Source organism: Phascolarctos cinereus, unplaced genomic scaffold, assembly GCF_003287225.1.
Source record: "Phascolarctos cinereus isolate Bilbo 61053 unplaced genomic scaffold, phaCin_HiC Scaffold_726;HRSCAF=1367, whole genome shotgun sequence".
In the NCBI taxonomy this organism is placed as follows: Eukaryota; Metazoa; Chordata; class Mammalia; order Diprotodontia; family Phascolarctidae; genus Phascolarctos; species Phascolarctos cinereus.
The window spans coordinates 115,956,084-115,981,847 of record NW_027556098.1 but is presented as its reverse complement, the minus strand read 5'-3'; the positions used below and the strand labels follow the sequence as shown (position 1 = coordinate 115,981,847).

The 25,764-nt window shown below is 44.6% G+C and overlaps 1 protein-coding gene across 1 annotated transcript in view; it reads left to right on the top strand.

Annotated features, from left to right (window-relative positions):
• Positions 1-15,251: 15,251 nt before the first annotated feature.
• Positions 15,252-25,764, top strand: part of ADCY5 (adenylate cyclase 5) — a 262,353-nt gene continuing 251,840 nt past the window's right edge. The window contains 2 exon segments of the mRNA XM_020985965.2: positions 15,252-16,601; positions 16,604-17,103. Of these exon segments, the coding sequence (XP_020841624.1) occupies positions 15,950-16,601; positions 16,604-17,103 (1,152 nt within the window). The 5' untranslated portion in view covers positions 15,252-15,949.

Here is a 25,764-nt window from a genome sequence, read left to right as displayed (position 1 = left end):
TGTGATTCCTGCATTAATTATTCCTCTATAGGTTTTAGACTGGATTAGAAGTTGGAACTAAAACTCTGCTCCCTTCCTGGGATCTGAGCTATAAAGTGACTGCTTGCTTCTGAACTTGTACATAGCCAGACTAGAACCTGTAAGCACTCTTTACACTAGAATGTCTCCCCTAGATGCAGCTCCCCTCCTTAGTCCATCCTGGATCTTTGACCTTAAATTGGGTGGTGAACTGCAAGGCTACCAGTTGGCACCTCTTCTCATAGTATGACATCACGGTGCCCTGGTCTGAATCTGAGACTTCTTTTTTGCCCTGGTGCACAGTCTTGGTCCTCCTTCAGACTGTGGGCTTTGGAATTCTCCCACTCTTGGCCAGACCTCATCCTCAATGTCCATAGACCTCTTATTTGTCTCTCTATGTCAAGTTAGGCTAGAAAAATGACTCACTGTGGCTTTTTCTTGGATGTACCCATCAGGATTTGGTCTGATGCATTTTCTAGATCAGTCTGAAGAAGTTCTGTGAAAAAGGGAGGAGTCTGTATTTTTTTGTACCACTCCATCATCTTGGTTTTGTCCCTCAGTAGGTTCACTAACCTGGTGGTTGATCTTGAAGCATTACTTAGTTTAATCTCTTAGCAATATAGTTCAGGAATCTGTAGATAGACCATTTGCCTCTGAAATTAGGGTGTTTTCATGGGGTCACCTGGATCCTAGGGACATAGGTTGTTGTTGTACGCCCTTCGTTTTGGAAGAGGACCAATGGCATCATGGGTGACGTCTTGACTCGCAAGTGAATTGGATTTAAGTGAGCTGCACAAAGTCGTCAGCCTCACTCTTTCTTCCTGGGTCATCAAAGTCCAGTGGCAGGACAAATGTGAGGATGACTGGTGATGGCCCAGGATGCACCGGGGGACTTTGGCATCTTTGATGTCTGATCAAGCTCTAAGCACTCCATAGTGCCTGCTTCAGCTGCCTTCATGGCCATTCGAACAAACGGTTCTCATCTGCCCAGCTGTAGCGTGCACAGCGGCCACACCTCCACAAAACCATGTTGGCAGACTAGCTAAACCAGGTGGAGGGTAAGCAGTGGGCCACAAACCCATCAGTGAGTTACAGGGTTGTCTACCCCAAGCATGTGAAGACTTCCCCCTACAGAATAGGGACATATATTTAGATTTGAAAGAGACTTTAGAGGAAGCAGGCCCCAAAAGACTGTGATTGGGCCAAAAGTCACCCAGGTAAGTGAGTAGAAATCAGGTTTTCTGACACCAAATCCAACCACCTTTCTACTAACAAGGGTCATAGCATCACAGACTCCCAGTCACCCAAGCTCATAACCTAGTCATGTTTGACTCTTCACTCTTTGTTGTTGTTATTAGAGATAACATAGAGATTAAATGACTTGCCCAACTTGTTTCAGGCGTGTCTGATTCTCCATGACTGTGTTTGAGGTTTTCTTGGCAAAGATACTGGAGGGGTTTGCCATTTTCTTCTCCAGCTCATTTTATAGATGAGGAAACTGAGGCAAACAGGGTTGAGTGACTTGCCCAAGGTCACACAGCTACTAAGTGTCTGAGGCTGGATTCCAACCCAGACAGATGAGTCTTCCTGACTTCAGGCCCAGCACTATCCACTGTGCCACCTAGCTGCCCCTTCTTCACTCTTTCTCACCAGTCCCCCATCCAATCTGTTGCCATGGTCTGTCAGTTTTACATCTCCCATACACACCTCTGTCTTTCCTCTGACCCTACCACCACCCTGTATAGGCCCTCATCACCTCACACCTGGACTATTGCAACAGCCTGCTGGAGGGTCTCCTTCACACAAGTCTCTCCTCATTCCAGTCCATTTTCCACTCAAAGTTATCTTCTTAAAATTCAGGTCTGACCGTGTTACCACTCCCCCCATCCCCCATTCAATGAACTCAGGTATGAGATATATACCGGACAGGTGGAGGAAGGACAGGTTACAAAGGATTTTGAATACCAAATAGCTGAGAGATTGCATAGTATTATGAAACCCAACATGCAATCAGGAAGGATCCTGATTTAGCCAAAAGGGAAATTGGGAATATACAAGGGACCCATGAATTCTATTCAGAGTACCCAGTTAGGTCAATCCTAATTCTGGTAGGGAAGACATCATTCTTCTCTAGGGGCATGAAGAATTCTAAGCAGGGGCAAACCAGGCCTAGGAAAGTGTAGTTAGACTGAATACAGGAAGTTCAAATACCACCTCATCTGGGTCTAAGTCATTTCATTTGATTTTTGCTTCCAATGACCTTACCCATGTATAAGGTAATTTTTCTGAAAGTGTCTATTCAGAAAATTTAGAAGTATTCTTATAGGTGTAAACTACATGGAGGTAGGCTGTAGAAGGGGAAGAGGGACTGGATGCAGTGTGCTACATGATAGTAGTGGTAGCAGAGGGAGGCAGGTAATTTGAGAGCACGGGACAAGATGTTAGGGATTGAATGCAGCAGTTCCCTTAAGCTGGGGGACCAGGCAGGCTCAGGTACTGAAGACCCAAATGGCTCAGGGCCTTGACTTGGGGTCAAGAGATGGTTGAGAAGTGAAAGAAGAAAGCCCTAAGACCCAAGACCAAGATCACCTGTGTTAGATTTCAGAAGCTCCTGACCCATTGACCTTAGAGACTAGGGATGGATGCAGGAAGGCCTTGTCAAGCAGATGGCTGTCACTGACTTGGTGAGATGGCATCATCCTCATCACTGATATTTATTCTGTACTTTACATAAGCTTTCTTAGTTGATTCCCATGAGAGTCCTGTTTGATAGAGGCTACAGTATCATTTCATTTTATACATGGGGAAATAGAGGTAAGAGAGCAATTCACTCATGGTTGTATTGACCAGCTTTGGAGGTGAGAATCAAACCTAGGTCTCTCCTGACTCTAGATGAAGTGCTTTCTCCATTAGGCCAATTTCCTTATCCCACTTCTGGTGCTTACTGTTGGTATAAGGTTGGGCCTTAGTTTCCTCATCTGTAAAATGAAGGGACAAGACAGCTTGTCCATCCCCTTCCAAGAGGAGATTTATGGTCCTTTGACCCTATAGTTCTTTTTTTTTTTTGGCCAGGCAATCTAAATTAAGTGACTTGTCCAGGGGCACATGACTAGTAAGTGTTAACTGCCTGAGGTTGGATTTGAACTCAGGTCCTCCTGACTCCTGACTGGTGCTGTATTCACTGTGCCATCTAGCTGTCCCTCTGATTCTACAATTCTATATATTTTCTCTCATTTGATCCTCCCAACAACTCTTAAGAGTAATTACTATCACTATTCCTGTTTTATGAATGAGGAAACTTTGACTGAAGTGGCTTGACCAGTGTCATATAGCTAGCACTCTCCAGGCAGAATTTCCACTTTTCTATCTCCTGAGCCAATTACCTGTCTATGAATAGTGGTAATAATAGCACCTATAACACCTACCTCACAGGATTGTTGTGAGGATTAAATAAGATTTATATCCATCTGTCTCTCTGTCTATCTATCTATCTATCTACTCATACACAAGCATATACGTATAGATATACATACACATAGATATATACACAAACCCATATATATAGCTTTGTCAAAGCTGATTATATGACACCTATATGTATATGCACATATATGCAGACACACATATATATGTATGCACACATACATATGAGACCTTGGGCATAGAAAAAACCAAGGGGCTAGAAGCTAGATGATAAGGAATTATAGGATGATAGGGCCATAAATCGATACATATGAAAAGCTTTACGAAACTTAAAATGCTATATAAAAATTACTACTACGACGACCCCCCCCATGCATAAGACTTTCCCAGGAACACATACAGCAAAAGAATATGAAAACACAGACACAAGGAAAGCCATGCAAGTAACCAGACTCCCCATGTGAACCCCACTGCTCTACAGTGAAAATGGGCAGCTGGTTGATGTAGTGTAGTTGGGTGTAGTTGATAGAGCACCTAGCCTGGAGTCAGGAAGACCTGAATACAAATCCAGCCTCAGACACTTACTATCTGTGTGACCCTGGGCAAGTCACTTAACTCAGTTTGCTTCAGTTTCCTCTTCTATAAAATGAGCTGAAAAAGAAAATGGCAAACCACTCCAGTATCTTTGCCAAGAAAACCCCAAATGGAGTCACAAAGAGTTAGACACGACTGAACGACAAAGCAGTGAAGATGCCTCACCTGGCTTTCTTGCTTTTCTTCCTACCAAGGCAATTATCTTTGGATCCACAGCAGAAAGACCATTAAAAAAAAGTTCTATTAATGCCTTCTGTTTTTTACTTCATAATCATTTCCAGAAATACTCTTTCCTCCAGATGAAGGTCTACTTTTAGGAACATCAGCCCAGGAGTTGTTAGTGTCCCTGCTTTTGTCTATATAACCTTAGAGTTGAGAGAGAGTGATATCCTTCTCAGAGCTATACAGCAAAATTTTTTCCTTCTGGCTCCTATAGCTAAACTGCCCTGCTTACCTAATTGTGGTAGCATCCTGAACCAGTTCTAAGATGGAGCTGGGATTCCCAGGAAGCTGACAGAGTTTTACAAGGCGTAAGATACAAGGTCTAGATGTTCCCATCATGGCCAGCAAACAGCTAACAGAGCATCCTAACTGAGAGGAGTGCATGACCCACACACTTCCCTCCACAGATGTGTTGTTCAGTTGTTTTCCAGTCATGCCTGACTCTCCGTGACCCCATTTAGGGTTTTGTTGGCAAAGATATTGGAGTGGTTTGCCATTTCCTTCTCCAGTTCATTTTACAGATGAGGAAACTGAGGCAAACAAGGTTAAGTAACTTGCCCAGGGTCACACAGATAGTAAGTGTCTGAGGCTGGATTTGAACTCACAATGAGTTTTCCTGACTTTAGGCCTGGCACTCTATCCACTGAATCACAGCTGCCCTCTCCACAAATGTAGAGCGAGTCTGAATCCTGCCTTATTGTAAAGACTTGTACTCTTGGCTCCCACCAGCAATCACAGAACTAGAGTGAAACCAGTAGTCAGTCCTTCATTAGGACAAGGTTGGGAAATCCTGGTTTGAAGTGTATGAGCACTTCTGGAGGGGGTAGGAGCAGGTGGAATGGGCTGGGGATGGGGCCAGCCTAAGAGAAAGTCAAATGGGGGTAGGGGAAGGGAGACACTAAAATGAGTTCTGAAGACTTCACAGTTTGGCCTCGGGAGGGCCTGGGGGAAGAATTTGGCCAGATTTATAACAGATAAACATGTGTAAATGATTCCCTGGTGGGCAAGAGATCAGAGGATCACAGATTTAGAGCTGAAAGGGACATTAGAGATCATCCAATTGGACCCTGTCAATTTATAGCTAAGGAAAGTGAAGTCTAGAGAGACTGACTTGCCTAAGGTCACAAAGGATCTTGAGCTCCAGGCCTTGATTTCAAATCCAACATTCTTTCTACTGCCCTGCCTGAACCGGGCTGGTTTTATCCCATAAATTCGAGCAGGCAATCTATGTGGTGTGATTTTTAGGGGCCCAGAAAGCCAATCTACCTCTAAACTCTAAAATGCTTCTCCAAGCCCACCATTTGAGGTTCTACCATTCACACCATTTGGGTTAGCCAGCAACCTCTTTCAAAATGCAAGTACTAGGATAGGGTTAATCTATTAACCCAAGAGGTTATCAATCGTATGCACCTAATCATGAATTTGCTTGGCTAAGATTCCTTATTAGCCTGTAAATTACAAAGGAGTCGCTGATTCGAGTTGGTGAAGTAAATTTCCATACCAGAAGGTCACAATCTTGAATAAATCATTGGTCTGGACCCGCCCTCCTTCCCCCAGCAAAAGAAAAAAAAATCTCTCAGATGGTAAAGGCCCACTCCAGGCAAGATTTTGAAGCAAATGAAATTTGTCTTTGGTGACCTCCTACCTCCTTTTCTGCACTTTTTCTAACCTTACTCACCCTCCAGGCATTTTGTGCCTCCATAGTGCCTGCAACTTCGCTCTTTCTGGAAGTGGGTCATGTTTTGAAATTTCCTGTCCCTAACTCCCTGCTCCCAACCAAAATTTAAAAATTTTAAGTATTCAATCAAAGCTAATTGTTAGGAAGAAGGGAGTCTAATTCAACTAACTGGTATTAAAGTGTGAATGACTGATGACCACACTCAATGTGCTTACCTTCCCAAAGGTATTCGTACTTTCAAAGAAGATAAATTTCCAATAGTGGGATTTCAGGCAGTGAGACAAATTAACAAAGTGGGGGAAGAGATTTGTGAGCTGGTGAGACTTCCCAGCAGCATTTAAATTTGACTTTGGAGATTACAACCTGCTTGACCAATGAATAAGACTAGTCATGACTCAGGGAATGAGAGTTTTGGAGGAGATGGGACTTTGGAGGAAGTAGAGGTGGGGTATTTTTGAGTACAGAACACCGTCAGGGTAGACTCTGGACAGAGTCCAGATTGGGCGGCCTCTGGGCTGGAAGAAGTAGCAAGGGAGTCTCATCAGGAGATGGAGAAATGGAAGTTATGGGCTGTTCCTTCAAAGAAACAAGTATTATGGAGCGGGGCAGAGTCTAGGCTGAGAAAATAAGAGACACAAAGAAAAATGCTTTGGCTGAGGGATACTTTGGCTGGTATATCCTGCCAGGGAGAGGCTAAGAGGAAAATGTAGGCAGAGAACACATCATCTTTTCAATTAATCAACTCACATTTGTTAAGCACCTATATGTTTTAGGCACTGTGCTAGGCACTGGGTTTACAGAGATGAAAGTTAAGTAAAATCTACCCCTTAGGGGCTTACATTCTATTAGAGGAGATTTTGCAATAATCTTATCTATATATACATTTATATGGATGTGTATACATACACATATACAAAATAAATCCAAGGTAATTAGGCAGGCACTAGAAATTGAGGATCAGGAAAAATCTGCTTGAGATGTAGAAGATGCTGCTTGAACTTAAGGAGGGGAAAAAGAAGTGATTGTAAGGGGGAGAGGTGAGGAAAGAGGGAATTCCAGGCATGGGTGGTAACCAGTGCAAAGGTAAAAAGACAAGAGAGAGAGTGCTGTGTTTGAGGACCAGCATGAGGATCATTTAGGTTGGACAATAGTGTTTGGGTAGGGGAATAATGTATAATATGGCTGGACAGATAGGTTGGGGCCAGGTTGTGAAGACCTTTAAAAGTTTAACTGGGAAGTTGATCCCAGAGGCAGTAGAGAGCCACTTGAATTTAGTGAGTAGGAGGATGACATGGTCAGATCTGTGTTTTAGGAAAATCACTTTATGGAGGATGAATTGGAGTGAAGGCAACCGTGAGGCCAGGAGACCAATTTGGAAGGTGTTGCAATAGTGCAGAGGAGAGGTGATGAGAGCTGAACTAAGGTGGTGAAAAGAATGTAGAGAAGGGGACAATTTTGAGAAATGTTGTGAGGCAGAAAATAGGGAACCGAGATAATGCCAAGGATGCTGAACTGGGGAAATGGAAGGATAGTGATGACTTTGACAGGAATAGGAAAGCCTGGAAAGCCTGGAAGAGAAGAGGATTTGGGATGGCACAATGAGTTCTATACATATTGAATTTAAGATGTCTATGGGATATCCAGTTTGAAATGCCGAGGAGGCAATCGGAGATGAGAGATTGGAGCTCAGGAGAGAGACTAGAGCTGGCTTTATGAAGTTTGGAATCAGCTATAGAGAGACAATAAGTAAGCCTGAGGGAGATGACATCACCAAGAGAGAATTTAAGGAGAAGAATGGCCCAAGAGAGAGCCTTAGGGCACAATAACAGTTAGGGGCAGTGTATGGATGATGAATCAGCAAAGGAGACTGGAAAGGAAAGGTGTGATATCTTGAAAGAGAACCGAAAGAGTAATATTATGATAATCCAGGGAAGAAAGAACATGCAAGACTTGTCCAACAGTGTCAAATGTTATAAAGAGGTCAAGAAAAATTAGGAATAAGAAAAGGCCATTAGATTTGGCAATCAAGAAATCTCTGTATGGAAACTGGAGAGAGAAGTGGTGAGGTCAGAAGTCAGATTACAAAGACTTGAAAAGTGATTGAGAAGAAGTTAATAGTGCTTTTAATCAAACAGTTGCAAGGAAATGTATTTCTATGACTTTTTTTTTTAAAAAAGTTGGGTGGAGCCATAGTGGCAGATTAGGGCAGCCATGCAGCTCAACTCTCCCAACATTCCCCTCCAAACAACTTTAAACTAATGCCTCAAATCAGGTTTTGGACTGGTGGTGCCAATAAAAAGTCATGGCGAGCTATTTTTCAGGCCTAAGAAAACTTAAGAAGTGTGCAAGAGAAGTCCATAACACCCAGGTGGAAGTCTGGTGGCAGTCCATTGGGAGCCCCTCCCCCTTTCCTGCCACACACAGTTGGAGGCTGCAACAGCAGCTGCCCCAGCAGCAGCTTCAGGAGCTCTCAGCCCAGAGATGGTGAGGAGGTCAGACAACTGGTCAGAAAGAGATTACGGGGAACCCTTTACTGGCACTGGGTATAGCTGGCACTGATTGGCAACTCTATTGCCCATATGTAGTTCTGAATCTCAGTTTCAGGGTTGAGAGGAGCACTGGCAGTTGGTCACAAGGGAGCAGGGCCCAGTACCAAAGCAGAGAGGAGCACTAGTGCCCGTAGCTGCAGGGGATGAGGGACTCTTCTTTGGTAAAGACTAGAGTGCAGAGCAGGAGAGCAGTGACCTCTCCCAGGATCATACCACCTTGGAAGTACCAAAAACTTGTAGCAGACCCTTAGAAGTACCTCTGAAAACAGAAGCATGAAAAAGCCTGATGCTTGGGACATTGCTCCCTCACTCCCAAGTGAGCAGAGTCCAACTTTAACATAAAGTTCAAAGTCAAGAAATAGGCTAGAAAAATGAGCAAACAGCAGAAAAAGAATTTGACCATGAAAAGCTATTATGATGTTAGGGAAGACCAAGACATAAACTCAGAAGAAGACAACAATGTGAAAACAGCTACAAGCAAAGCCTCAAATAAAAATGTTAAGTGGACACGAGATCAACAAAAATACCTGGAAGAGGTAAAGAAAGAGATGAGTGGTAGAGGAAAAATTGGGAAAAGAAAGGAGAGTTATGCAAGAAAATTATGACAAGAGAATTAAGAGCCTGGTAAAAGAGGGGGGGAACCTGAAGAAAATAACACCTTAAAAAATAGAATTGTCCCAAAGGTAAAAGAGGCACAAAAATTCACTGGGGAAAAAAAAACTCCTTAAAAAGTACAATTGACCAAATGTAAAATGAGGTACAAAATCTCACTGAATGAAAGTATTCCTTAAAAATTAGAATTGGGCAAGTGGAAGTTAAAGACTCCACGAGACATTAAGAAATGATAAAACAAAGTCAAAAGAATGAAAAAAATAAGAAAATGTGAAACATCTCATTGGCGAAACAACTGACCTGGAAAATAGATTGAGGAGAGATCATTTAAAAATTATTGGACAAGGGCCAGCTAGGTGGTGCAGTGGATAGAACATCTGCCCTGCAGTCAGGAGGACCTGAGTTCAAATGTGGCCTCAGACACTTGACACTAGCCGTTGACCCTCGGCAAGTCACTTAACCCCAATTGCCTCACCAAAAAAAAAAAAGAATTATTATACTACCTGAAAACCATGATCAAAGAAAGAACCTAGATGTCATATTTCAACAAATCATGAAGGAAAACTACATGGATATCTTAGATCCAGAGAGTAAAATAGCAGTTGAAAGAACACTAATCACCTCATGAAAGAAATCCCAAAATTAAAATTCCCAGTAACATTATAACCAAATTCCAGAGCTCCCAGGTCAAAGAGAAAATACTTCAGGTATGCAGAAAGAAACAATTCAGATATTGTAGAGCCATAGCCAGAATCACACAAGATTTGGAGGCTTCCATGTTAAAGGAATGGAAGGCTTGGAATATGATATTCTAGAAGGCAAAGGAGCTAGGATTACAATGAAGAATCACCAACCTAGCAAAACTGAGTGTAATCCTTCAGGAGAAAAAATGGATATTTAATTAAATTGAGGACTTTCAAGCATTCCTGATGAAATGACCAGAACAGAATAGAAAATTTGACATTCAAACAGAAGACTCAAGAGAAGCATAAAAAAGATAAACATGAAAGAGTAATCATAAGGGACTCAATGGAGTTAAACTGTTTACATTCCTATATGGGAAGATGATACATGTAACTCCTAGGAACTTTATCAATATTAGGGTAGTTAAAAGGAGTTTGCATAGACAGAGGGCATGGGTGTGAGTCAATTATATTGTAATGATCTACCCCCCAAAATGAAAGGGTTAGAAAGAGAGACACCTAGGAAGAAAGGAGAAGGGAGAGATAGAAAGGGGAACATTTTCTCACATAAAAGAGGTATGCAAGGAAGAGCTTTTACAATGGAGAAAAAAATGGAGGGTGTGTGGAGCAGGCAATGTTTGAATTCTCTCAAAAAAGGAAAAATAGATATAAGTACCTAGTTGTGTATAGAAATGTAATTTACCCAATACAGAAATAGGAGGGGAAGGGGATGAGAGAAAGCAGGGAGGACAAAGAAGAGGGTGGATTAAGGGAGGCAGGGGTTAGAAGCAAAATATACTTTTAAAGAGGGACATGTGAGAGAGAGAGAGAGAGAGAGAGAGAGAGAGAGAGAGAGAGAGAGAGAGAGAGAGAGAGAAACAGAGGAAAAAATGAAAGATAAGGGGATGGAAGGAAATACACACTTAGTAATCATAACTGTGAATGTGAATGGGCTGAATTCACCCATAAAACAGAAGCAGACAGCAGAATGGGTTAGAAACTACAGTAGAACAATATGTTGTTTACAAGAGACACTTGAAACAGAAAGACGCACAGAGTTAAAATATAGAGCTGGAGCAGAATCTAATGTGCTTTAGCTGAAGTGAAAAAGGCAGGGGTAGCAATCATGATCTCAGACAAAGCAAAAGCGAAAACAGACCTAATTAAAAGAGATAATCAGGGGAACTACATTTTGCCAAAAAGATACCACAAATGATAAAGTAATATCAAAAATTTTTATAGCAAATTTCTCTGATAAAGACTTCATTTCTCAAATACATGCTGAGTATAGAACTGAGTCAAATTTATAAACATAAGAGTCATTCCCCAAATGACAAATGGTCAACGGATCAGGCAGTTTTCAGAAGTAGAAATTAGAGCTATTCATAGTCATAGGAAAAGTGCTCTAAATCACTATTGATTAGAGAAATGAAAATCTAAACAGTTCTAAGGCACAATCTCACACCTATCAAGAAATGACAAATGCTGGAGGGGACGAGGGATAACTAGGTACACTAATGTGTTGGTAGAGTTGTGAATGAGTCCAATCATTTTAGAAAACAATTTGGAATTAGACTCAAAATGCTATGAAACTGTGCATACCCTTTGACCCTGCAATATCACTACTAGTCTGTTATCACAAAGAGCTCAAAGAAAAAGGAAAAGGACCTATATGTATAGCAGCTCTTTTTGTGGTTGCAAAGAATTGGATATTGAGGGAATACCCATCAATTGGGGAATGGCTAGACAAGCTGTGGCATATGATTGTGATGGTACTATTGTGCTATAAGAAATGTCAAGGGGGATTATTTCAGAAAAACACAGAAATACCTATGTGAACCAATGCAAAGTGAAGATAGATCATTGTGCACAGTAATAGCAATGTTGTAATGATGATCAGTTGTGAAAGACTTGGCTACTCTGATCAATATAATGATCCAAGACAATTCCAAAGGACTCATGATGAAAAAAATGCTATCCACCTCCAGAGAAAGAAGTGGTGACTCGGTGAAAATTGAAGTATAATTTCTTATTTTTAAATTTTTCTTTTTTCAAATGTCATATGTGGACATAAGTTTTGCATGATTTCACATGTGTAATTGATATACTGCTTGCCTTCTCAGTGGGTGACAGAGGGGTGGGAAGGAGGGAGAGTATTTGGAACTCAAAGTTTAAGAAGAAAAGAATATTAAAAATAAATAGATAATAAAGGAGGGCAAGGTATCTGAGATTTAGGTCAGTAAGTTTTGGGTTTTTTATTTGTTTGTTTGCTTGTTTTGCCCTGGCTGGATAGTTGACTAAGATCTACTTAAGAGAAATAAGGAGGTAAAAACTTTTTCAGTATATGTATTATATGGTTATTACAGCACTGAGCAAGTCTCAGCTGGGATTCACCCCGACTGACATCTTCCCTCTTTCTCAAGCCTCTGTTTCAGCTGTTATTTTAACATTTCAACAAATATATGAATATCCACTATTTGCAAAGTACTGAATACAAAGGCAAAAATGAGACAGTCCTGGCCTTCAAAAAGCTGACTTTCTCCTGGGAGAATATAATACGTGCACAGATAAGTAAATGTAAGGTAATTGGAGAAGGGAGAGGGCATTAACTACTGGAGGGACAGGGAAAGCTTCACCTCAGGTGAGCGTATTAGGAAGATAAGGATTCTTAAGATCTGAAGGTGGAGAAGGAAAACATTCTAGGAATACAGAATAGTTTATTCAAATGGCTGGATGCAGGGGATGGAATGTTGACTTTGTGGAACAACTACTCTGGTTTGTTCTGTTTGGCTGGAATGCAGCATAGATTAGGGGGAGTAATATGAAACAAGTCTTAGTGTTCACCATCCCTGGAAGCTAAAAGCGCCTTTTCCTCCATGTCTTATGAAATAGTTGCAAGAAATGAGCTTTTTAAAGATTTTGTTTAAGGTATTATGAAGTTAAACTCGGTTATCTGTTTATGTTGTTTTCCTGCCCTGGGTAATGGCTGACCAGGAGCTATGGAGAAGTACAAAGGTCAAAATATACCAATATATTATGTGATTAAAAGGGGAAAGGTAGTTGAAAAAGAGGAATTGCCAGTCTGGGTAAGGGGAAGGATCTTGGGACTCAGGTATAGAAAAGGAGGAAAAAAAGTGAAGTCACATTGTGATGGAAGAAACGTCTCTTGCCTTGAGTTAATGTGGTGGGTAACTGCTGCCCATGACAATATGAAATAGAAAATGCAGGGTCCTATGGTAATTGCTAATGTATGCCAACCACATAAACAAACTTCAACCATCTTGCTTTTTGGATTTATTTTTAAATTTTCACCTTTGTTTCCTGTTTCAAGGGTGCCTGGCTTAGACCAGTAAAAGAAATTTGGGGACCTGATTTTCAGTCCCAATCATTTCTCCAGTCAAGTGTTTCTTCTGTATTAGAGGAGAGTCAGGAAGAGACTGTCAGCAGTCTTGGTTTAAGGAACTCCAGTCCTGGAAAGGATGGTCTGGGTAATTTCAGTAAAAATTGCATTAATTCTAGCTTCCACCTGTAGTCTAGGGTACCATCTTTTAGAATAGACAGTGAGCGACAGTTGATTAAGGTTGCAGATTAGTCTTTCAGATTTCTTCCTGTTCCCCATTTTGTGAATACTTACTATCCACTGCCCAAAGGGAGGTCTGGGATGAGGGGTGAACAGGAAACACATTAGCTCTGAGGAATAGAAAAAGGGAAGTATTGGTGGGCAATGCTTCTCACCTGCATGGGCTGCCCCTCTGCCTCCCGACGACGGGTGAAAACGGGAGAAAATGCAACAAGACAATAATGCCTAGATGTCCAGAGGGGCTGTGGTGTGATGTATGTGTGTGAACCACTTCTTTATCAAAAGACCAACAAGGCAGATACTTTCTGGCCTTAAGGGCCTGACACCTCTCCTTGCCAGGATCTCTCCTTCCCAGGATCCAACTGTTGTTTCTGCTTCCTACCCTCTTGTCTCTACAGTTGCTCTCCTCGTCTAGTGTTCAGTGCCCTGAGCTAGCTCTGGTCCCAGCTGCCCTGAGTGCGAGCTGGCTTGGGGTTGTGGCTGTCTGCTCTTTGCCTACGTTCTCCGATCCTCCCCCTTGCAGGATGCAACCAGTCAGCAGCAAAAGTGCCTTCCTGTGTCTCCATCCCTCTTCATCTCTCTTTCCTCTTTTTGCGTCCACCTCTCTCAGAGTCTAGCCTCTCGCGCTCCTTTGGCCCCTTCCAGAGCGTAAAGACTCTCCCCTCCCAGATCCTTCCCGCTGTCGCAACCCGGGCTCCCCGCCTCTGTGAGCCCCTCCATTGGCACAGACGCCCGGCCTGGAATCGCCCAATAAGAGCACCGGACTTTAGTGTGACAGCTCAAGAAATGGCCAATCACGCGGAGCCAGGGGGCGGGGGCAGCTTGCTGAGGTTGAAGTTGGGTTGAATGCGAGGAGGGGGGTGATGGGGGGGATACAAAAGAGAGAGAGGGGGAGGGAATAGGCGGGTGGGGGTGCAGGGATCAGTAAAGGGGACACGCAGTACCGAGTTCCGGGCAGAGGTGGGGGCGAGTGGCCACTGCACAAGGTGGTCTGGGGTAGGAGTGAGAGCGGCCACAATTTTAGGTGAGGAAGGGGACCGAAGGCTCCCCCTGGCCGCCAGTCCGCCCCCTCCAAGAACGGCGACTGCGCCTCTGCCCGGCTCTTTCCTCTGCGCCCCCGGCAGAGGATGCCGGCGGCGAGCCGAGCGGAACGGGGCGCCAAGCCTGGTGGCCCGGGGCGCAGTGGGCCGGGGGTGTGCTATGCGCTGCTGTAACCTGCGGCTGGAGCAACGCGGGGGGGCGGGGGGAGGCAGCGGTAGGAGGGGATGCAGAGGAAGCTTCGGCGGCGGCGAGCCGGGGAGAGAACAGGAGGAGAAACAGCGGCGACGGCGACGGCGGCGGCGGTGGCTGTAAGGGTCGGAATAGCAGGGCCGGAGGCGTGAATGGCGCTCTCCAAACATCCCTTAGCCCACAGACCCTTTTCCCCTCGGAAATCGACCAGGGGAGCAGCGTCTCTGCAGCGACCGGCCCTTCTCCTGGCGGGATGCTTTTGAATTTAGATCTTCTATTTCTTCATTCTGTTCTCCCCAAGAAGCCCACTCTGAGCCGGGGCTAACGTTGCTGGTGGTGATCGGATACCCTCCTTCCTGTTAGTCCTTCTCCGCCTCTCACCCAGGCCGGCTGCTACGGACTAGAAGCAGGCGGATTGAAGGATACAGAGCCCGGAGCTAACCCTCCCTTCTGCTCAGCAGGCAGATTTGAAGGAGGCTTATTATTTTTTTTTTGGAAGGGGGGAGCGGCTGGGAGAAGAGTGGGGAAGGGGCATCCAGCAGGGGCCGGGTCTTCTCCCTTGCCCACTCTCTATGGACACTGGGGCCGCCGTCTGAAGCTGGAGCCACGCTCTCGCACTTGACGTGTGAGGTAGGGGATGCGGTGGTGGGGCCCCCTGCTATCCAGGACCCTCCCCCCAGGTCCCCGGAATCGTTGCTCCGCCCGCCGCCCCCTCCCCCGTCCTCTCCACCCCCCATCCCACCTCCCCACCCCTCTTAAGAAAATAATGCTAGCTGCCTTCCGTACCGCCCAGTCGTTCTCTGTTCGCTTTGAGAGAAGGGCTCCCGCTCCGTTTCCCTACCCGGACTCCTAACGAGTCGGCTGCTTAGCCTTGCGCCAGGTTCGGTTGAGCTTGGGCTCAGTGTGGAATCTTGGAGCTTTCTGCCTAGGCACCGCTGGCACAAGAGAGGCGTCGCCTGCTGAGGAAGCTTCTCCATTCCTCCCCACTCCTAATTCCAGCCCCCGCTGGAAACAGCCAAGCTGTCCCGAGGTCCCGCGACAGCCTGAGCAGTCCTCGGAGCACTGGTGTGACTTCGATTTTGGACACAAGACAGTCTTCACCCTAGCGAAAGCGGGTTTCCCTCTACTTCTTGCCTTCCCGGCTTCTCTTGCCTTCCCCGGAGACCCCGATCGCTCTCCCTCCAGGCGCCACCCTACATCGCTCAGGACGGGGGTGCCACGATGCCCCGCGGCTCAGGGACCTGGGCCGCCCCCGACGTGTGACCCAAGCTTGGTCCCCTTGCTTGGCCCCCCACCCTCCCCTTGGCGCCCCTCAGCCTGCCCCCCAGGGGAAGAGGAAGAAACGGAGGGCGAGGGGGGCATGTCCCGCTCCAAAAGCATAAGCCCCCCGGGCTACGCAGCCCAGACGGCGGCTGCTCCCAGGGGTGGCGGGGAGCACCGCTCAGCTTGGGGAGAAGCGGAGTCTCGAGCCAATGGGTACCCCTACCCTCCCGGGGGACTGACCCGCGGCTCTACTAAGAAGACTGGGGTGGCAGTGACCCCCCAGCAGCACCGCCTGGTAAGCCGCTGGCGCAACGATGAAGACTACGAACCCCCGCTGGGCGGCCAGGACCCTCTCGGGGGCGGTTTCGGCTTCAGCTTTCGTTCCAAGTCAGCCTGGCAAGAACAAGGAGAAGACTGCTGTCGGGGCAGCCGTCGCCACCGCCGTGGGGCAGCGGGAGGGGGCAGCACCCGGGCCCCCCCAGCGGGCGGAGGAGGCGGCGGTGGCAGCGGCGGCGGGTCAGCCCCGTCCAGGCCGGGGGAACGGAGCACCGCGACCGTACAGGGGGGCGGGGCGGAGGTACGCCCTCGTTCAGTGGAGCTGGGTCTGGATGAGCGGCGAAGCAAGGGCAAAGCGGCGGAGGAGCTGGAGCCCGGAGCCAGAACGGGCGGAGAGGAGGAGGCTGAGGACGCTGGCAGCTCGACGGGCTCGGGGTCCGGAGCCGCGCTCTCTCTGGGCGCCTGCTGCCTGGCGCTTTGCAAATCTTTCGCTCCAAGAAGTTCCCGTCGGACAAACTCGAGAGGCTTTACCAGCGCTATTTCTTCCGCTTGAACCAGAGCAGCCTCACCATGCTGATGGCAGTGCTGGTGCTCGTGTGCCTAGTCATGCTGGCCTTCCACGCTGCCCGCGGCCACTACCAGCCTCCTTACCTGGCGGTGCTCTCCGCCGCCGTGGCCGTGGTGCTCCTCCTGGCCGTGTTCTGCAACAGGGCCAGCTTCCACCAGGACCACATGGGACTGGCCTGTTACGCCCTCATCGCTGTGGTGCTGGCCGTCGAGGTGGTGGCCCTGCTGCTGCCTCAGCCCCGCAGTGCCTCGGAGGGCATTTGGTGGACCGTGTTCTTCATTTACACCATTTACACGTTGCTGCCTGTCCGCATGAGGGCTGCCGTGCTTAGCGGGGTGCTGCTCTCTGCCATACACCTTGCCATCTCCCTGCAGGCCAACTCTGAGGACCAGTTCTTGCTGAAGCAGGTAAGGGGAGTCAGATGACAGGAGTTAGATTGGTGCGAAATTACGCCTCAGTACATCGCAAAAAAAAAAAATCCTTCTCACTTCCCTCCCTCTCACTTCCCTCTCTCCATCTCATAACTTACTTTTTCAAAGGAGTGTGTGTGAGTAGAAAATCCTACAGGAAAGTCTTATCTTTCCTCCTCCCAATGCATAAATGCCCTCCTTATGAATGGGGTTGCTGGACCCCATAGCAACTGCACTTCAAAGACAACCTTTCCATTTCCCAAAGTTGCAGAAATTCTACCCTTCCCACAACGAACTCCCCTCTCCCAGAAGGGTGGCTCTGGACTATGTAGGGAGCAGAGTTTGGGGTGGGGTGGGTTGATGGCTGTTATCTTGGAAGAATTCCAGGAGTGGGGGGTGTGGAGAGTTGAGCCTTCACTTGAGCTCTTTGTGATGTTGTGAAGCTTATGTAGCTATCTATATTTACAGCTAGAACTCAGACAAACAAAAACCCATTGCACTGAGTTGAGTTGGATGGTTACTGAGCTAGAACAGGCCTGGGGAGATGGATTGATGTCCCTCTTGGCTTTCTGTGTCTTCTCTTTGCAACTTCCTGCTTCTGAGTTATTTCAGAACTACTTCACCTTGTATCCTCAGGGTTAGGCCTAGGGGAAGATTTTGATCATTAGTCTGACAGGAGAATTGTAGTGTTGAATGAGATAGGTCAAGTGTCCTATCTTCCAAACAGCCACCAAAGGATGTCCAGATTGCCTTTATGATCTCAACCTCAAAGGATTAGACCTGTCAAGAGGTACACCGAGCATTCCTCTCTTCCCTTGATAATCTTGAATTTGTCTAAACTCTTACTGAACCTGCATAATGTCTTGGCCAAAATGTGGGGGCCGCTCCCCAGAAAGCAGAAAGCCGAAGTTACTTAGTGACTGTGTACCCTATTCTAGATCTTCCTGTCCCATGCTGTCTCATTTCCACAACTATTACCTCCCTCTCTTGAGTCTTCAGTCACTCTTTGGGTTCCTTGCCCTATGTCTTCACACAAAACATGGTCCTCATCTTAAAAACATCCTTTTCTGCTCTCCTAGTTACTATCCAGCTTCTCTCCTTCCTTTTCTCCAAGTTATAGCTTTCATCTGCTGCTTCCATTGTCCTCTGCGCTCATTTCCTTCTGCAAAATTCAGTTCAATATGAATGTTTATTAAACATCTATTTACTTAGCTGTTGGACTCAGTTCGAAGTGCTGAAAATTTAAAGACAAAAAAGTTTCTGCCTTCGGGAAGTATGTATTTTTTTTTCTGGTGGGGAGAGGGAGTAATATGCACAAAGAAGTAAATATAAACTACTTTACAGAATAAATGCAAAGTACTTTGTGCTCCCCTTTCTTTTGAAATTCCTTTGTTCAAGGTAACCAGTAACCTCCTTCTTGTGTAAATTAGTGGCTTTTACTTAATATTTGTTTTCCTAGATCTCTTTGCAGCATTTGACAGCGTTTGCCTACTCTAAGAGACTTCTCTTGGCTTCGGTGACACTCCACTCCCTTGTTTTTCTCCTTTCCAGTGGAAAGATCTCTGATCTATGAGTCAGGAGACTTGGGTTTTAAGCCCAGTTCTGACACCAACTAGCTGTGTGACCTTTGGTGAGTCCTTAACTGATCTGGGGACTCAAGCGACTGAGAAGATTGATAAAGGTTCCTTTCAGCTCTAAAATTCTGTGGTCTAAGTCTTGCCTTCAAGAACTCTATATACCTTAGTCCACATTGATCCCTCACTTCTTGGAACTCTTCTTGTACTTAAAATCAGTGCAACACAGTTGAAGCACTTATTCTTCTCCAATATTTTCTCCCATACTAGATTGTAAGCTCCTTGGAGGCAGGTACTTTGTCTTGTACATCTTTTATGCACCAAGCCTGTATAAGGCCTGGGACAAAGCAGGTGCTAAAAAATGCATGTGGAATTGTTTGATTTTCAGCTTTGGGATCAGTAAGTGGAGTAAGATGAACTTTGGGTGCTTTTAGTTGAAGTTACATGGAAGTATTTGTAACCTAATGCCTGGAAAAAGAATGTTAAATGGTCAGCTATTGCTTAGGATGAATAAGTCTACCAAATGATTTTTGCCACCCCCCCAATTATTACTGTGATATCTAATGACCAGCTCTTCTAACCTTGGGGCTCTACTTTGTTAAAATGCAGTGGGTGTTGATGCCACTTGTAGGATCATTTGAGTGCTTTTGGTGGGCATGAGCCTTCAGAGAAGGAAAATAATGTTGAGAAGAATGGGTGGGTGCAGCTCAAATAGGAGATCAGCTGGGATTTTCCAGTGACATTCAACTTGATGTGGGTCTCTGATCCTAGCAATGAAATGCATGCCTCAGGGGAATGACCAGGAAGCCACTGTCAGGGCCTGAAGTGCCACAGCCTCATCTTACCTCTCAGATGCCGGGCCATCCTGGCATCTGAGAGGTTTCTGTGTCCTCCTCCATATCCCCATCCCTCCTTCCTCTTCTTCCCCTTGCTATCTCCAAACCCCCACCCTACCAGAGGCATATCTTTTGGTCTGCCATGTTCTATGGGCCTCTAGAGCTTTCAGGTTTCTGTGGATTTACATGCCATTTTTGATAATCCACTCAGTTGGAGGGGAGCTATGCTGCAGGTAGTCTAGAACAGCAAGTAATCCAAAAATCTTTTCCATTTTGCTTCTGAAAGAATTGCACAGTTTTAAAATTAGCATCAGATTTATCTTCCTTATTACATCAGGGTCAGTGTGATCTAGAAATTATTTTGTTTCTTGAACGTGCACTGACCGATAGTAGTAGCAAAGACTGACAGTTTCGTATTTTATGTTTGCCACAGGTTGTGGCTGGCTGTGGATAAGTGAGTGCTGACTTCCATTAGAAGCTAGATTGCCCATCTTATTGAAGAACTAGTTATGAGGGAAATAGGGTTGGTGGTAGGTGATTCTTAACATCTTATCTCTCGGGTGGTGCCCTGCACATAGTAGGCTGTCCATTAAAATTGGGTGTTTTGAATGAATGGATGAATGAATTGAGAATGGACTTGGTATTTTTCTATACTGAATACTTCTTCTCACCTGCTATCCCATGTAAGTGAAGTCCTCTGCCTCCTATGGGCCATTTCTTCCAACAATTATCTCTCTGCCTGCCTGTTTAATCTCTGTTCCTGCCACCAGACCCTTTTAAAAACATTTGAAGATACTATCTTTTGCTCTACTTGGAAGGAGAGATTTGATTTCTTAATCAGTGTTTTATGATGGCGTTTCTTCAGGGGGAGGACTTCCTAAGTGGTGGGAGAGGGAGGGTACAGAGCTGGTTAATCCCACTTTGCAGGTGTGGGGGATTGTTACTTGCCTTTATCATTCCCTGGGCTCTTTTTATTTCCTTCCTCTTCCTTTTGGTATCTGTCACTTTCCCTCCCCCCCCCTTTTTGTAGATTCTCTCTCTTACTCTATCTTTAATTCTTGTTCACTTCTCTTGTCCTTCACACACCCTTTTTTGTCTCTTGCTTTCTGTCCTCCTATTGCCCACTTGCTACTTTGTCTTTCTTTCTCACTTTATGCCTTTCTTTATGCTTTTCTCTTATTCCCCTATTTCTGCTTCTTATTCTCTCCTTCTGTATGTGAGTGTTTTTTTCTCTGCTACTGTCTCCTCTCTGGGTACAGTAGGAACATCGTAAGGGTTTTTTTTTTCTTCTTTGCCTGTCAGAAGTCCCTCTGCTACACTCATACCATAAATAACACTCAAGCATCTGCCAAACACATTCCTCACTTGTGTTAATAGGCAGCAGTGATGCTGGAGCCTGTTGCCATGGTAACCTCATTTTTGTTTGACTGTATCCCACTCTGCTGCATAAAGCCTTTGCACGCACACAAACAAACACACACGACTAGTATACATGTTTGTCTGTTAAAGATCATTTGGGGAGAAAATCTCTTGGCCAGTGTGGGGGTGGTGATAGAGACTAGAATCTCTGAATGATATTCCTCTATAGGTAGATTTGTTGTCCAAGGACAGAGTTGTTAAGTAGCCATCCTTTCCCCAATGGACATGAAAGCCATGTAGAAATGTAAAGTGCATTTTAATTACTTGACATAATGAAATTCTTTTTGACATTCCTGAAAAAGAAGTAGAGACCCCAAGTGGCCTCCTATTTATTCATTCTCCTTCCCCAGAGAGGTGGGATTGGAGGGATCTGTTAAGAGACTTTGTTTGGCATTTGGTCTGGTCTAACCCACTGCCTCCCCTCTGTTCTCTCCCTTACCTTACATTCTTTCCAAACCCTCCTAATGAACTATATGATTTTCAGAATGATTTCTTTCTTTCTGTTGATTTGAACTCCCATCTGCCAACAATTGTTTCTGAGAGCAAAGAAGGGCACAGGGCCTATGTGAGTGACTTTTTCTGTGTTCTGTGGGACTGTGATTCTGTCTGTAGAGGAGATAATGGGGATGGATGGGTGAGAATTGCAGACCAGAAATTTGTTGAGATAGGGCCTACAAGTCTGGAGACTGGGGAGAAGTGAAGACCAGCAAGGCATTGTGTTGACTTTGAAATAGGTTCAATGTGGCTCTCCCCTTTATTCCTTGCTGGTGACCAGTGACTGAGGCTTCTTTCCTTTGCTGGTTCTGACACTTTGATCTCAGTATCGACCTTTGGCTATCTTCAGGGAGGCTAGGAGGAAAGAGACAAGGAGACTATACTTGCCCTTCTTTGTAGACCTTGTTGGGGGTGGAGCTACCCTGGGAACTAAAGGACCCTGGCAACTTGTTGCCCTCAAGGTGATCCATCCTTTAGAAAGCCTGTCTACTTTTCACTGGTATTAACTAAAGAAAGAAAATGGCAGATCACGACTCCAGCTAAATTGCTTCTGCGCTCCCACATTTTCATCTGCTTTTGACTGCTGCTTGTCCAGATGCTAAGAGGCAGTTTCAATAAGAAGGATTCAGGGTCTCTTTGGGTTATTTACCTGCTCCTGGATCCTCCCTTGCAGGAAAGGGAATAAAGAAAGAGGGCCCAGCCTCTAATTACAGGGTTCATCCTATATCAAAAATTACCCTTCGAGTAGCTCTCTTCTTTCATGTCTGGCTAGAAAGAAGGGGTTAGAATGTGTGGAGAGAAGGACTGGGAAGTTAGGGCTGGCATAGGCAGAGAAATGGGGAGGGGACTACCTGTTTGCTGACTGGCACAGGCTCCTTCTTGTTCAGTTCTGGTGATCTGGGTGTAAGTGTTGGAAGAATTTCATGAAACTTTCCATCTGCCAGACCCTAGGAATGGTTTCTAGTCATGAATTTACTCTGTGAACAAAGTTTAATAATCCAACTTAATTAAAGAGCATTGACAATCAATCAACAAGTATTTTAAAATGCCCTACTACGTGCCAGATACTGGATATACAAATACAAAAGTGAAGTAGCCCCTAACCTCAAGGATCTTGCATTCTACTTGGTGTGTGTGTATGTGTGGAGTGTCTGTGGCCAGGTATACAATGTATAAATACTGAGTGGTTTCATCGGGGGTGGGGGGAGGTATTAATAATTAAGGTTATAAGGAAGGCCTTTTTGAAGGAGAAGGCACTTAAACAGAACTAGGAAGGGAGCTAGAGGCTCTTCAAAGGTGAAGGTCAAAAGGCATGGTTTCTGTATTTAGATATAGATATACTCACATATATATTTATATGTGTGTATGTATGTATCTACCTTCACCCAAAGTACAAAACACAGATCTAGTAGCATGTATATGTGTTATTGAATCTTATAACCAGAACTCAAACCTACAGATCTGACAATAAGGATTTTTAAAATTATGGATAAGAACTGAACAAATAATTTCCTTCATACAGGGAATTCTGAGATGAGGAAACTCATTCAACAGGGGAGGTCACCTTCTCTGCAGCTTATAGTCTGAGAGAGCTGCCTAGAGCATGAAAGGGTTAACTGACTTGCCCAAGGTCACACAGCTAGTATGTGTAAAATGTAGCATTCAAACTCAGATCTTCCTGGCTTCAGGACTGGTTTTCTATACTATGCTGACTCTCTTTTTATTTTTTTAATTAACCAGTTTAAACATTTCAAATCAAACTTTCTTCTGCAATTGAGCCTTAACACATTCCCTCAATGAGAAAGGCAAATTGTTTGCCAAAAAGAGAGGTAAAATGCCATATCATTTTGGCAATATTGTCAGGGAGAAAGGCAATACTTAGTTTTATGCTATATTTTCTGAAAGGCATATGTGTGTGTGTGTGTGTGTGTGTGTGTGTGTGCGCTTGAATGCATATATTTTTATATTTATTTGTATTTTGTATTTTATTTGTAAATAGGAATGGGTCTCCCACTTTGTTGCACCAGCCTCCCTACCATGTGACTTCAGCCTCCTTGACTGACAGCAGGGTATCTTGGTCACTTCATTGTATAGGCAGCCTACTGTAATGAGAATAGACATTATTCATTCCCTAAACCAAATACCATCCCCAGGAAAATCCTTTCAGTAGGGTTGCACTAAGTTATTCATTGTCATGTACTCTTCTTCCACTTACCATTTTGAAGAGGCATAAAGCTGAGAGGGATAGCCAATAATTACAGAATTAAAATCCCAAGTGATCTCGCACAGTGGAACCCTTGGCCTAGGACAACAAATGGAAATATTATAGGGACAAACGCTAAATCTTGCATTTGGGTTTTAAAAAAGTAAACACATAAATATAGAACAGTAAGACATGGCTTTTTTATGAAAAAATAAAACTTGAAAGTGATGGTTAATCCACAAGTTTGATATGAGCCAGTAGTATATTGTGGCACCTATAAAACTCACACATTAATAACAGACTGTAGATCATAGGTTGCATAGTGGATAGAATGCTGGATTCAAATCTCATATCTGATATTTATTAATTGAATGACCATGGGCAAATTCACCTAAATCCTCCGAACCTCATTTTCTCGTCTGTCAAAGAGGGATAATAATCTAGTTCCCATGAGTCCAATTGTCATCTCTATGCAGATGACTACCAGATGTATAGATCTATATAGCTATATGTTTTGATATATCTAAACATTTCCCTTCCTGGTTCTGTTTCTGATTTTCTTTGGACTTCAAAACCATGCCCCTATACTGAATACCTTCATCTTCTTTCACCCCTTTTCAGCTTTTCCCTCCCTTCCTTCTTCCTTGTCTTTCCTTTCCTCTCCTCTCCTTTTCTCTCTTCTCTTCTCCCTTTCCTTCCTTCCTTCCTTCCTTCCTTCCTTCTTCCTTCCTTCCTTCCTTCCTTCCTTCCTTCTTCCTTCCTTCCTTCCTTCCTTCCTTCCTTCTTTCCTTTCTTCCTCCTCTCTTCCTTCCTTCCTTCCTTCCTTCCTTCTTCCTTCCTTCCTTCCTTCTTCTTCCTCCTTCCTTCCTTCCTTCCTTCCTTCCTTCCTTCCTTCCTTCCTTCCTTCTTCCTTCCTTCCTTCCTTCCTTCCTTCTTCCCTCCATCCCTTCCAACCTCCCTTCCTTCCTTCCTCTGAGTGGGGGGTGTTAGCACATTAACACCTCCTCATTTGCACTTACTACTTACTGGCAGGAGAAAGTACTGGGTTAGGCATCAACTCCTCCTCTTACATAACTAACCCTTGACTCTCTCTTCACTTCCAATCCTCAGTCACCAACTGCCTTTTGAATGCTTTGAACAAGAGTCCTTTAAACATCTCAAATTAAACATGCCCAAAGCAGAACTTGCTGAGTTCTTTTCCTCCAAACCTGTCCTCTTTCTGATCTTTCCTAGGGCTGTCAAATCCATCACTTCCCTTCCAGTCACTCAGGTTTATAACCCCTCAAGTCATCCTCAGATCCTCATTCTCACTCACTCCACATATCCAATACTGGGGCAAATCTTATCATTCCTAGTTCTATATCTCCCATATCAGTTACTTGGTTTAGGGTGAGGCCCTCGATTATTGGAATCACTAACTAACTGTTCTCCCTTCCTCTAGTCTGACCCTTCTCAGATCCATCCTCCACCCAGCTACGAGAGTATTATTTCTGAAGCATAGGCCTAACCATATCACTCCTCTCTGTTCAATAATTTCCATAGTTCCCTTTTACTTCCAGGGTAAAATTCTTCTGTCTTTTAAAATCCTTTTCCACCTTGTTAGAACCTTACTTTCTGGGCTTCTATGGTTTAGCCAAACTGTCCTTTCTGCTATTGCTCACATATAACATTCCTTATGCCATCTCTTTGTCTCTGCACCAGCTGACCCTTCCTATGCCTAGAATCCACTCTCTTCTCACCTTTTACCTTTGTCTCAGGTTTCATCCAAATGCCACCTCTCCCATGAAGCCTCTTCTGGTCTACCCTACTGCTAACAACTTCCTTTTCCTACTTCCCTTGTGATTATTCTGTACATATTTTGTGTTTATTTAAATGTGTTTATTGCACTTCTCCCGATTAACTGTAATCTTAAGGGTAGTCGCTGTTTCACTTATATCCTTGAATTCCTAGTGCCTAGCACACCTGATACCTAAAGAGAACAAGCATTTACGAAGCACCTCCTTTATGCCAGACACTGTGCTAAACACATTTGTTAAGCACCTACTATGTGCCATGTGTGGTACTAAACATATTTATTAAGTACCTACCATATGCCAGATATAGGCAGCAAGAAGGTGAAGTGGATAGAGCA